Here is a 12,516-nt window from a genome sequence, read left to right as displayed (position 1 = left end):
GGTGCAAAGTATAAGGACCAGTGTAAGGATCCCGGCTTCCCACCTGCAGGGAAGTCGCTTCACAGGCAGTGAAGCAGGTCTGCAGGTGTCTATCTTTCTCTCCCCTTCTCTGTCTTCCCCTTCTCTCTCCATTTCTCTCTGTCCTATCCAACAACGACGACGACAACAACAACAACAAAACAACAAGAGCAACAAAAGGGAATAAAAAAAAATTTAAAAATTTTTTAAAAAATCTTTAAGTTTCAAAAAACTTCCTATGATTTGATTTATGCTAATTGAAAAAACTATTATAGTGCTTGTTTTCAATATATTTTTACTAGGAAGTATCATATTTGTAAAAATAGTACCCTGCATAGATGCAATACTCAACTCTAGATAATTATTAACATTCACAATTTATGTGGCTAGAGCTAGAGCTAGAGTATTAGAAAATTATGACTTGTGTAGAGGATAGATAGCATAACGGTTATGCAAACAGACTCTCATGCCTGAGGCTCAAAAAGTCCCAGGTTTAATACCCTGCACCATCATAAGCTAGAGCTGAGCAGTGCTGAGGTAAGAAAGAAAAAAAAAAAAAGGAAATTATGACTCTTCAACAATTATTAGACCACAGACAGACCACCCCATTGAAGACATAGGAAACATTTTAGATCTATATGGCATGATTACAATGAATATTACTGATTCAGTTATACATTTACTGAAGTTAATTACAGAGGTGGGACAGCAGAATTTTAACAATATAGAAATATCCAAATCTATGTTACAATGTAGTTAAGAATTTCTTAATATTTCTGGGTTCTTCTAATTAATAATACTTTGGAAATTTACAAAAAAACGTTAATTCTTTAAATCCTATTCATTGCCATAATGTCTATTGTCCTTCAGGAATTTGTACGGCTGCTTTGTTTTCTGTATATACCTTTTCTCGTTCCTTTGCAGTAACAAATTTTGCTTTTACCTCCACCAAAGAATACTGTCCTCACTTACAGAAATTGTGCAGACCAATATTTTCCTGGGTAAAGACACTGTGTTGCAGTAAATGTCAGTGTGGACATGAATATGCCGCCCCCTTTGTTCTCTTTACCCGAGTTATACGAAATTTAAAAACTCTGGGGACTTCTTGATGCAGATTTAAAATACGTTCGGTCGTTTTTCTTTAGAGCCTTTTTGTCTTCTCCCATTTACCAATCTAAATGGTATTATTAATCATCATTAGACTGTGTTGCACAATAGACATTAGGTTAGTTAAACACATCACCATATACATTAAAAAAAAAAAAAACTTTGGTAACTGCAAAACAACTTTGGTAAATGATATCAATAAACCCGAAAAACAATTCTGCAAGAAGATTTGGAAGAGAATGTGTTTATCTTGATTTTAGTTGGGGACCAAATATAAAAAGAGACCATCACTCCTGAATGCAGTGAAGTGATCAAGAGCTGGTTTTGAGACAGTTTCTGAAAGTCAAGGAGAGATATTTTAAAATGGGAGAAGGGAAAGTTGGAGATAAATCAATAAGGTTAGAAAGTTATTGTGCATCCTGTCTAACCCAATTTCTTCCTAAATCCAGGAAAGACTGATTGAATAGGTGGCCTAAATTTAATGATTCTTAAACTGGCAAAAACAAACAAACAAACAAGCAAACAAACAAAAAACCCGAAAAAACTAAGGAAAATAGTTGGGCAGCTCTCTTGAATACTGCTTGATGAAAGGTTGCATATGTGTGTATGGTCAACCTTTAAGAATTGTGCCATTAAACAACACTTGTGTTTTCAATACAAGACCAAGGCATAGGCCATGATACATCAAGATAAAGGGCTAGTAGAGTTTACTTAGACCTCTATGGAAGATTTCCTGGTGTAGGAAGAAATCTCAACAGAGTGAAAACACCAAAGTCACTCCATAACTGTGTTTGCCAGTAAGAGAACCACAAAACAGAAAAACCTACAGAGATGGCGGGGATATGGAAAGAGAGAGTGGGGGTGAGGGGTGCGTGTGTGTGTATACACCCAAATGATCTCCATGCTACTCTGGAAAATCCAAAAATAATACAGTTCAAGGCTCATAAATAAGAGGACACTAATGTTGAACTACCACCACAAGACTAGTTAGCAGAGCCCATTCATGCTTTTTACCTGTGGTGTTTCTACTTTAGCTACCAGCTTCCTTTTATCGTCACACAAACATAAAAACAGAATGAAAGAAGGAAAAGAAAAGATAAAAGTCAAGGGCATTTTAATGTCTACGGCTGTAGTACAAAGTAGCTAGATGAAAAGTAGGGCCAGGCAGTAATAACTTGGTTTAGCACACAGGTTATCATGTGCAAGGATCTGGGTTCAAGACCCAGGTCCTCTCCTGCAGGAAGCAAGCTTCACAAGTGGTGAAGCAGTGCTACAGATATTTCTTTCTCTCTCCTTTTCTATTTCTCTCTCCTCTCAATTTTTCTGTCCTATCAAATATAGAAAAATAAAATAAGTAAAGCAAAAAAAAAAAGATTTGTAAAATTGAGTAATAGTTACTGAATTCCTACAACCCACTGTCTAAAGAGAATTCATGAGTTAGAAAAAGAAAAGCATTTGAAAAACAGAAATCATAGTCACAACTTTAGACTGGGCTTAAAATGCTTGAATTGACTTTTATTTTTTAATAAATGTGAATGAATTAGATTACACAGAGGAAAGGCTCAGTTAAGAGGCTGGGTGGTGCTACACTGGGTTGAGTATGTGTGTTACAACACGAAAGGACCTAGGTTCAAAATTCTGGCTCCCACCTGCAGGGGGGAAGCTTCACAAGTGATGAAGCAATGCTGCAGGTGTTTCTCTCTCTCTCTCTCTTTCTCTCCATTTCAAATGAATAAGTCTTTTTAAAAAGAGAGGGAAAGAAGCTTCATTTCAATAAAAGCATGATCAAATAAGTCTGTTATTTCAGGAAAGTCTGAGGAAGACATGCCCTTGCAAGGGTTTCCTGTGAAAGGATAATCCATTCTGATGTACAATCAACAACATAAGAAATAAAAGGTTATTTTAAGTGTCAAATGAAGTATTTATTATTTATTTATGTCAACAGTGAAGTTGTTGTCACATCAAGCTGACGTTTTCAGAGACAGGGAGACAGGAGGAAGGGGAAAAGCATGTTACCAAAGCATCTTCCAGTGAAATGGGGGCCAGTTTCAAACCTGGGTTGTTCACTTGACAAAGCAAATGTTCTATCCAGGCGAGTTATGTTGGCAGCCTATGAATAAAGGTTTTACCAATTACAGCCCAGTATATATAAGGACAGGATTGTGATTAAAGGCAGCTTAGATTGCGCTGTGTTCCACATGAATAAAGACTGAACTGCATACCACTCAGCCATGAGTCCCTGGTCATCTCTCTCTTTTGCCCGTGAAGCTAGCCCAGCCCGGCATATATCCTTTCTGACTTCTTTGTGGTTCATAAATTAAGATACACCACACAATTTAAGTTAATATCTGAAGCGCATTTGACTTGTTAGGTTTCAAATGACATTGGGTGGGCTCGAGATGTTACGGCCACAGAATAGATGAGGTATATTTCAAACATAATAAAAACAGTAATGCAAACAAGAAAACAATCATTATGCCTTGCCTCAGAAGTTTTAGTTAAAACCCAGGTGTGCTTTTGCAAATTAAAACGCCAATCAATCAATCAATCAATTAAAATTCTGAGTAGGACTCACCAGAGTTGGGGTCAGAGTTGCCATCTGCTTCAGTCCTCTTGTCCGGAGAGGCCTGGTCATAGAATTCGTCCTGTGGCTGAACCAGAGGAAGAGGGTGTGAGATCAGGGTTCCACTACCCACCGGCTCATGGTCTCCTAGACCACTGTCACTGCAGCTTTCTTGGGAGCCATCAGGGAGGTGAAACGTAACGCGGCGCTGCGACTACAAAGAAGACCACAGGACACTATGATTAACACTTCTCCTGAATAAAGTAGGCTCAGTGGAACACAAAAATTAAAAACAACTTTCAACAACCAATACAATGTAAAAGTGAAATAAATAAACCTTGGGTTAAAGCTGGAAACAAGGATGCTTATTTCCTATGTATTATGTGTTCTCCAATTTATAAAACGCCAAGCATTTCAATCCTGTGTAACTCAGTAAAGAAAAACAAATGCTATATTCTATAAAGGTCTTCCTAGCTACACACTCACACTAGAAAATTGCAGAAAAAATTTTTTAAAAAGCCAAATGTAGGGGCTGAGTGGTGGTGCACCTGGTTGAGCGCACATGTTACAACGCACAAGGACCTGGGTTACTGCCCCCAGTCCTCACCTGCAGGGGGAAAACTTCATGAGTGGTGAAGTAGGTTTGCAGGTGTCTCTCCCTCTCCCTATCTCCCCTTCCCTCTCGATTTCTGTCTGTCTCTATCTAATGAAGATAATAATTTTAAAAAAGTTTAAAAAACATGCAAAAGAATATTCTACAGAGATGACTAAGACACATAATACAATTCCTTTGCTTCTGAATGATCACTGCATTTATTTGATAGCTTTTGCAATGAAATCACTACTGTCCACTGACCTAGCTGTTACTATAGGCACTGTTTACAGGATAATAGTTGAAAGGTATTTGAGTTATTACTTTAGTATCACTTTGCATGATGCCAATAGAAGCAGTGACCTAATATCTGTGTTTTAATAAAATAAAATTGCATGCCGCAAATATATCACTGCTTAGCTCCTGATAAAATTTTCTGGTAGTTGATACATTAATGAGACATGAAGATATTTATAGAATTGTCTGACTTTACCACCTAATTTCCATATTTATTTTTATACATATATGTGTTGTTGCCAGGATTTCACCTTTCTCGATCAACCTTTCCAGACAGAAAGAAACACACACAGAGACAAATGGAGAGAGAGGAAGAAAACAAAGCCTGACACTTCCCCAGTGTCACTGCACTGAGGTTCACATTTGAACCTGGGTGGCTCACAAAACAAGGGAGCTATCCTTCACTCTTCTTCAGTAGTCAAATTCCTTTCAACAGCATGTTGTGTGTAAGCAGTTTTACTTACATTTAAAATTACAAATATTTAAATAATAAAATGGAAATAAATAATGTATGCTATGTTTTATCCTAAAATGTGATTTTCTAGTACAAGTTACTGACTCTGTTCATTTCAAAGAAACATGAAAGCAAAGGGAGAGCACTACAGACAAATATACAGGTAATCTAGAATATATATATATATATTCTAGATTATATATATATATATATATATATATGTATGTATCTATTTTTAAATTGATAATAAAACACAGGCTATTTCCTGTGAGTCACTGGTTCAAATCTAGCTCAGAGTCATAATGGCATTGCTGCACTGCTATTCAATGACCTGTGTGAAATGATTTGATAGCTCAGTACATTTTTAATGAAGTGCTGCTGACATCACAAACTGTAGTCAGAAAAAGTCCTACATTTCACCTTCACACGCTGTCTTAGTATCACCACTCCTTTCTTAGCAGATTTTGAAATGTGCCTAGGTGAATGCCACTTGATTTGCAAGTATAACATGTACATTAATATTGGAAATGTATTCTCTTTGTATAGGGAAGACGATGCCATCATTGTATTCACCATTGCCTTCTCCCAACATGAATTAAGATCTTTAGTAAAAAGTAATAATACAAGTATTATTTAATGTGCTTTTATTTTATAAGTATCATCTTGGATTAAGATGCCATCTAAGATGATGACTAGCTGTCATTATACATGACTGTCAAAAATCAGGTGTCAGGTGTAGCACAGTGTGTTAAGCACACGTGGCACAAAGCACAAGGACTGTAGTAGGGATACCTGTTTGAGCACCCTGCTCCCCACCTGCAGGGGAGTCTTCACAGGTGGTGAAGCAGAACTGCAGGTGTCTGTCTTTCTATCCCCCTCTCTGTCTTCCCCTCCTCTCTCTATTTCTCTCTGTCCTATCCAACAATAACGACATCAATAGCAACAACAACAATAAAAGTGTTTTTTAAACATTACAATAATGGTCCATAGTTTTAAGAATTAAAGTATCTCTGGTGTTATACCTGGTATAATATCTCAGGTAAAAAAAAAAAAAAGAAACAAACAAACAAAAACACAAGAGAAATATAATACGACATGCAACTTCTACAAAACCATTTTGGAAGTATCATAAACCATTACAAATATATTTTACAAATAAAAGATAAATGGATAAATTGTAACTATGATATCATTTGAAATATAATTTACATTTTGTTCTACTCAATAGATAGATATTTTTTCTTTCTTTTCTTTTTGTTTTAAAGATTTTATTTATTTATTAATGAGAAAGATAGGAACAGAGAGAAAGAACCAGGCATCACTCTGGCACATGTGCTGCCAGGGATCTAACTCAGGACCTCATGCTTGAGAATCCAAAGCTTTATCACTGCATCAGCTCCGGGACCACATTTTTTCTTTCTAATCTATGTTCTAATCTGAAATACCAGTTTTAGCTGAATCCAAATAGTCTTTTTTTAACTTTTTAAAAATTTTAATGTTTTTATTTATTTATTATTGGCTAGAGACAGGAATTGAGAGGAGAGAGGGAGACAGAGAGACACCTGCAGCCCTGCTCCACCACTTATGAAGCTTTCCCCCTGCAGGTGGGAAACAGAGGCTTGAACCTGCAACCTTGTGCACTGCAATGTGTGCGCTTAACCAAATGTGCCACCCCCCCCCATAGTCTTATAGTATCATCATTGGACCTTATAGCTATGTTCTGTAAAGATAACATAACGGTTATGCAAAAGTTTCTCATGCTTGAGGCTCTGAGGTCCCAGGTTCAATTTCTAATAACATCAGGAGCCAAAGATGATCATTGCTCTGGTCTTTATACTCTCATTTATCTCTTATTAAAATAAACAAAATGTTTTTAAAAATATCTTGTAGTACTAAGTCCCTGCTATGATCTAGGTATTATGATTATACTAAGTGCAAAAAAATTAAATTTCTAAACCATTTCATAAGCAATTTATAAGATCCAAGTTTACACATGGTGGATTATGACATTGATTTACCACTTTTAAGTGAGAATAAGATATATATCTATATGTGTGTATATATATATTCATTTTCAACAAATACTATAAATTAGAGTGATAAAATATTTAAACTACTATGGCTTATGAAAATATTTCCTAATTAATTTGACTCAAAGATATTTACATCTTAATTGGCAAAATTGTGCATAATTTATCAGCCTAATGAGAGGTGAGGAGTGATGCATAAAAACTAAGAATTGGAACATTCACAGTGTGGTATGAAACCATCTGATCAACAAATCAACCTTTATTATCAAAATGACTGATGGAAATAGAAAATATTTAGCATAAAAAGGCAATTGTAAAGGGATTAGCAAGTAAATTGAAATACAAAGGAACTAGAATTCATGTAATGTTAGGGAACAGGAATTATAGGTGTAATTTATTTTATTTTATTTAACATTTATTTATGTGTTCCCTTTTTGTTGCCCTTCTTGTTTTATTGTTGTAGTTATTATTGTTGTCTGTCATCATTGTTGGATAGAACAGAGAGAAATGGAGAGAGGAGGGGAAGACAGAGAGGGAGAGAAAGACAGACACCTGCAGACCTGCTTCACCACCTGTGAAGTGACTCCCCTGCTGGTGGGGAGCCAGGGGCTTCAACCTGGATCCTTCCACTGGTCCTTGTGCTTTTGCCACATGTGTTTAACTCACTGCACTACCGCCCAAATCCCTATAAGTATAATTTAGAACGCAACAGTATTAGTTTAATTTTGCTGAAAAGTAGCAGATAAGGATTAGAACTAGACCTCCTGTAGAAACATGCCCAGGCTAATGTATTTTATCTCTTTAAATATACCCTGGCTCTCTAAAACAGAGGAGATCATTTCGTCTGTAAAGACATGATGTAAAACGTAAGTTAGAATAAATAATTTCCCTGACATAAACTTGTTGACACAAAATAGGTGCTGAAAAAAAAGTAGCTATAATTCTTGAGAAATTCATATCACATTGTCTTTTAACCTCTGTGTCTATCTGTATTTAGTTTTAAAGGTGTGATTGCTAGGCCAAGAGATATAATAGTGGTTACACAATAAAACTGTGATTCTTTCACTGCAAAAAAAAAAAAAAAGTACTGTTCTTATAAAAAGGAACTGCCTAAGTCCTCAAATCATAGCATGACCCTGTATCATTATTTTTTTTCTTCCCCCACCAGGGTTGTCACTTGGGAACAGTGGCTTCTAACTTTGTCCACAGATCCTGTCAGCTCAGAGCCTCTTCTGAGAAGCTACTGGAGTGAGAGATAAAGACGGACAATCTAGAATACATGTTTTCTTCTGAGAAAAAGTGAGATGTTCCCATTTTTCTTTCAAGAAACAGGCAATTGTTAACATATTTGAAGACATAAAAATAAAACAGAGAAGTATTTACTTACTGCCTCTGGGAATTTTACTTCTGTGTTATCGTCTGGAAATATGCCCAATTTCGTTTTAAGTATAGTCAGACTGACTGAACGGGGATGGCGCATGTTATCATGAGACTACTTCATTCAGACTTTCTGAAGCCTGGAAACACACTTATAATTTTCTTTTCTTTTTTAAATATGTATTATTTCCTTTTTGTTGCCTTTGTTGTTTGTATTGTTGTTGTAGTTATTTTTGTTGTTATTGATGTCATTGTTGTTGGATAGGATAGAGAGAAATGGATAGAGGAGGGGAAGACAGAGAGGGTGAGAGAAAGATGGACACCTGCAGATCTGCTTCACCACCTGTAAAGCGACTCCCCTGCAGGTGGGGAGCTGGAGGCTCGAACCTGGATCCTTATGGCAGTCCTTGCACTTTGCGCCATGTGAGCTTAAACTGCTGCACTACTGCCCAACTCTCTCTCTCTATATATATCTACATCTACGTGTGTGTGTGTATATATATATATATATATATATACCTATTATTTATCCATTCCATTTTCCCCCATGGGAAAATTATTTTTTGTTATTGGCTAGGTTGGCCTAATGACTTGAATGTCACATTTGTTTACCTGATTTATTACCCAGAGGTTAGTGCTAACTTCCTGACATCCCTGCTGAAATAATAAGGTGATGGGAACGTTAACTAACTAGACTGTTTTATGTTACTTCCTTTCAGGGCTACTGATCTGAATTCTGACCAGGCCAAGTTTTAGTCAAACACTTTGTGCTCTATATACATGTGAAGATTTATGCATAAAAATATATATAGGTATGAGGGTCTCGGCGGTAGTATAACCTGGGAAACGCACACATACCATGCGCAGGGACCCTGGCTCAAGGCCCCAGTTCCTAGCTACAGGAGATAAGCTTTAAGAATAGCACAGTAGTGTAACAAGTGTCTCTCCTTCTCTTCTCTCTCTCACACTCTTTCAATGAAGATATGGTTTTTCTTTGTATATAATACATTTAGATACTTGTCTTCTCTGAGCAGCAAAGGAAATTATCCCAGAGATCTGAAAAACCTCAGAGACTGGAAACTACTTTCTAAGACATTTTTTTTCTTGTATTAAAATGTACTGCTATCTTTTATGTTTCACATAACTTATTTAAAATTTTAAAAATAGCATTCATGAATATAAACTTAGGTTGCAAGTAGTGGAAAGGTCTTTTTTTTTTTTTGCAGAAAAACTGTATTTTTAGTTCAAAGCAACTATTTCAGTCCAATTGTAAGTATCTCAATAGATTCTTACCATTCAAAATCAATGCACACACTTTCCCTCTCGGTTAAATGCAAGATCTAATAAAAGTTATAGTGGTCTATAAGGTTAGGTAAATGTGATTCCCCAAGAAACAGTCTATGGATGTTTGTGAATGTTGGTTCAGTTAGGCCGTTGTGAAAGATGACAGAGAACAAGACCTGGGAAAGAGAAAGTGTACCTCAAACCCAGGAACAAATTCTTGTCGGAGTCCAGAAAGAAATCAGGAACAGAGATGCCAGTAAATGGCAGATCAGATTTACTGAAAGCGGGAAAGCAAACATACTCATAGAGAAATATGAGCAGATGTGAAGATGAATTTCACATTACTAGTTTCATGAGTCTAGATGATGTCATCTTTCTGGGACAGGTGAGGTTTTCTCAGGAAAAAGAGGCTACCCATTATTCACTGGGGGGTTGGGAGGGGCTAAGTACTAGGGGTTAGCCTAGAAAGGTAGTGTTTTTTCAAAATTTCTTTCTTCTGATCTTACTGTCCATTTCATAACTGTCATTGTGTCAGATGAATGCTGTGACTCCACTCAAACTATATGGAAATTTTATTATAATGATGGTACAATTCAACTCGGGGTGTGAGGGTCATGTTGTAGACATTTCGATCACATCTTGGTCCCAGTTGGTTTCTTCTTATTCTTGTTTCCTATTTGGACCTTAAAGGAATAATCAGGTTTATGTCGAATCAGTTCTTCGGGTTTTACATAAAAGGGTAATGGAGGTGCACCTCTTCCCTCCCGACTAATCTAGTTTGCCTTATTTAATATGCTGTTATTTAATACTTGCAAACTCTAATATAACTAACATTAGTGCATACACATTCTTTTCTTTTCCTTTTTGTTGCATTTGTTGTTTTTTTATTGTTGTTATAGTTATTGTTGTTGTCATCGTTGTTAGACAGGGGAGAGATAAATGGAGAGAGAAGGGAAAGACAGAGAGGGGGAAAGAAAGACACCTGCAGACCTACTTCACTGCCTCTGAAGAGACTCCCTTACAGGTGGGGAGCCGGAGGCTTGAACCTGGATCCTTACTCTGGTCCTTGTGCTTCGTGCCACGTGCTCTTAACCCACTGTGCTACTGCCTGACTCACCATACACATTCTTTATACCCATATTTGTCTTTACAGTCATTCTTTATACTCATGTTAGGATCAAATTAGTAAGTCAGGAAACTATTTCAGGATTTAGAAAAATTACTATGCATTTTATGAATAAAAGTAGTCTACAATCAACTATAAGGAATATATGTATTTGTTTACTCATTTATTTTTACCAGAGCACTATGAAGCTTTGTTTTATGGTGTTGCTGGGGGATTAAACCTGGGAGCTTGGAGTCTCTGGCATGAAAGGCAATTTTGTTTGCTTTTAAGGTTTTATTTATTTATGTATTTACTGGATAGAGACACAGGGAGAAAAATCACTAAGGCGGGGGAAGATAGAGAGAAAGAGAGACAATGATTCACTATTTTTGGAGATTCCCCACACAGGTAGGAACTGGGGTTTTGAATCTGGTTCGTTGTACATTGTACTATGTGTATTCTAACAGTAGTGTCACTGCTTAGCCTCCCATAAAGTCACTTTGTATAACAATTATGCTTTCTGCTCAGCCCACAGAGAAAAATTAAAAAAAAAAATTACAGGGGACCTTACAACTGGTGATTAGTGAAATATTTTGAGGACTGGGCATTTTATGATGAGTGGTTTTATTATTTGTAGTTCATACATTAAAGAAACTTACTATGCTTATTGAAGCTGTTTTTTTCCCCCCACATTTTTTCATCCAAAAAATGTGGTAGGGGGAAACATGATGTAAAATGTCCTTTTGGTATAGATTAACTGGTAGTCAAAATTTACATTTTCTAATTTTCAATATAATACATTATTCATTAATGCATCAATTTAATAACTATTGAGCATGCATTCTATGATGCACATCATTCTAACTGCAAAGAATGTAATGATAAATAACAAAAAAATTTAATCCATAGTTTCCTAAAATGCAGAATTTCACTATGTGCTCTCAGTCAGTTCTAAATATGTCTTTCCATACTTTAACGATGACTCTTTAGTCACTATCAGGCCACCCCATAGCTGAAGCTCTATTTGAGGAGTCCTGAGATTCCTAAACAGACATGATGGGCCTAGACTTTGAACAAATCCCTCTCTCCATTATTGCCGGTCATCTCTATCAGGAACAACAAAACAGACCCCTTTGTGGGCCCCCATCAGACCTTGTCCTCAACTTGGGTCAACAATGGTAAAGAATGTTACATCCAAAGGGAGATTGGACAACATATTATGTGCTACAACTGAGGAAGATGGGTCCTGATATTGGGGCAGCTTGGAACATTCCTACTGATGACCATAGAATGTGAGCTTGGATCTACAGGGATGCAGATGGCACATAGGTTCCTATGCTGAATATGGAACCCAGATCACATCAAATTGATGGGGTTTAAAGTAAAAAATATTTATACACCTTTCCCATATTTGGGAGCTACTCTCTTCCCTGATCCAGCTTTCTGGTCCTTTTTCCAGCCATGACATCCTCTCCTCAGACAATAACTTGGATCCATCATATTTCAGGCTCAGGGAGGAAAAAAAAACTAGTATAGCACCAGTCCCTTTGGAATATAACCAAAATATGCCTACTAGCTATCTACAAAACAGAGACACCACCCCTTTCAACTCTTCATCAGCACTATTCCAGCCTTTAGGTTCATGATCAGTCAACAATTTGTTTGGCTTTATTTTTAACTCTCTTTTCA

General features: G+C 36.6%; 1 protein-coding gene across 4 annotated transcripts in view; it reads right to left on the bottom strand.

Annotated features, from left to right (window-relative positions):
- The window catches only part of PCDH9 (protocadherin 9), a 1,042,490-nt gene that overhangs the window by 368,905 nt on the left and 661,069 nt on the right, over positions 1 to 12,516 (bottom strand). For 3 of the 4 annotated variants that reach the window (XM_007528121.3, XM_060191418.1, XM_060191420.1), the window contains one exon: positions 3,701 to 3,902. In XM_007528121.3, the coding sequence (XP_007528183.1) occupies positions 3,701 to 3,902 (202 nt within the window). The remainder of the gene's footprint in view (positions 1 to 3,700; positions 3,903 to 12,516) is intronic. The other variant, XM_060191419.1, reaches the window with a different exon arrangement.

The sequence above is a fragment of the Erinaceus europaeus genome, chromosome 5 (genome assembly GCF_950295315.1).
Source record: "Erinaceus europaeus chromosome 5, mEriEur2.1, whole genome shotgun sequence".
Classification (NCBI taxonomy): domain Eukaryota; kingdom Metazoa; phylum Chordata; class Mammalia; order Eulipotyphla; family Erinaceidae; genus Erinaceus; species Erinaceus europaeus.
This window is presented reverse-complemented; position numbering and strand designations above follow the sequence as displayed.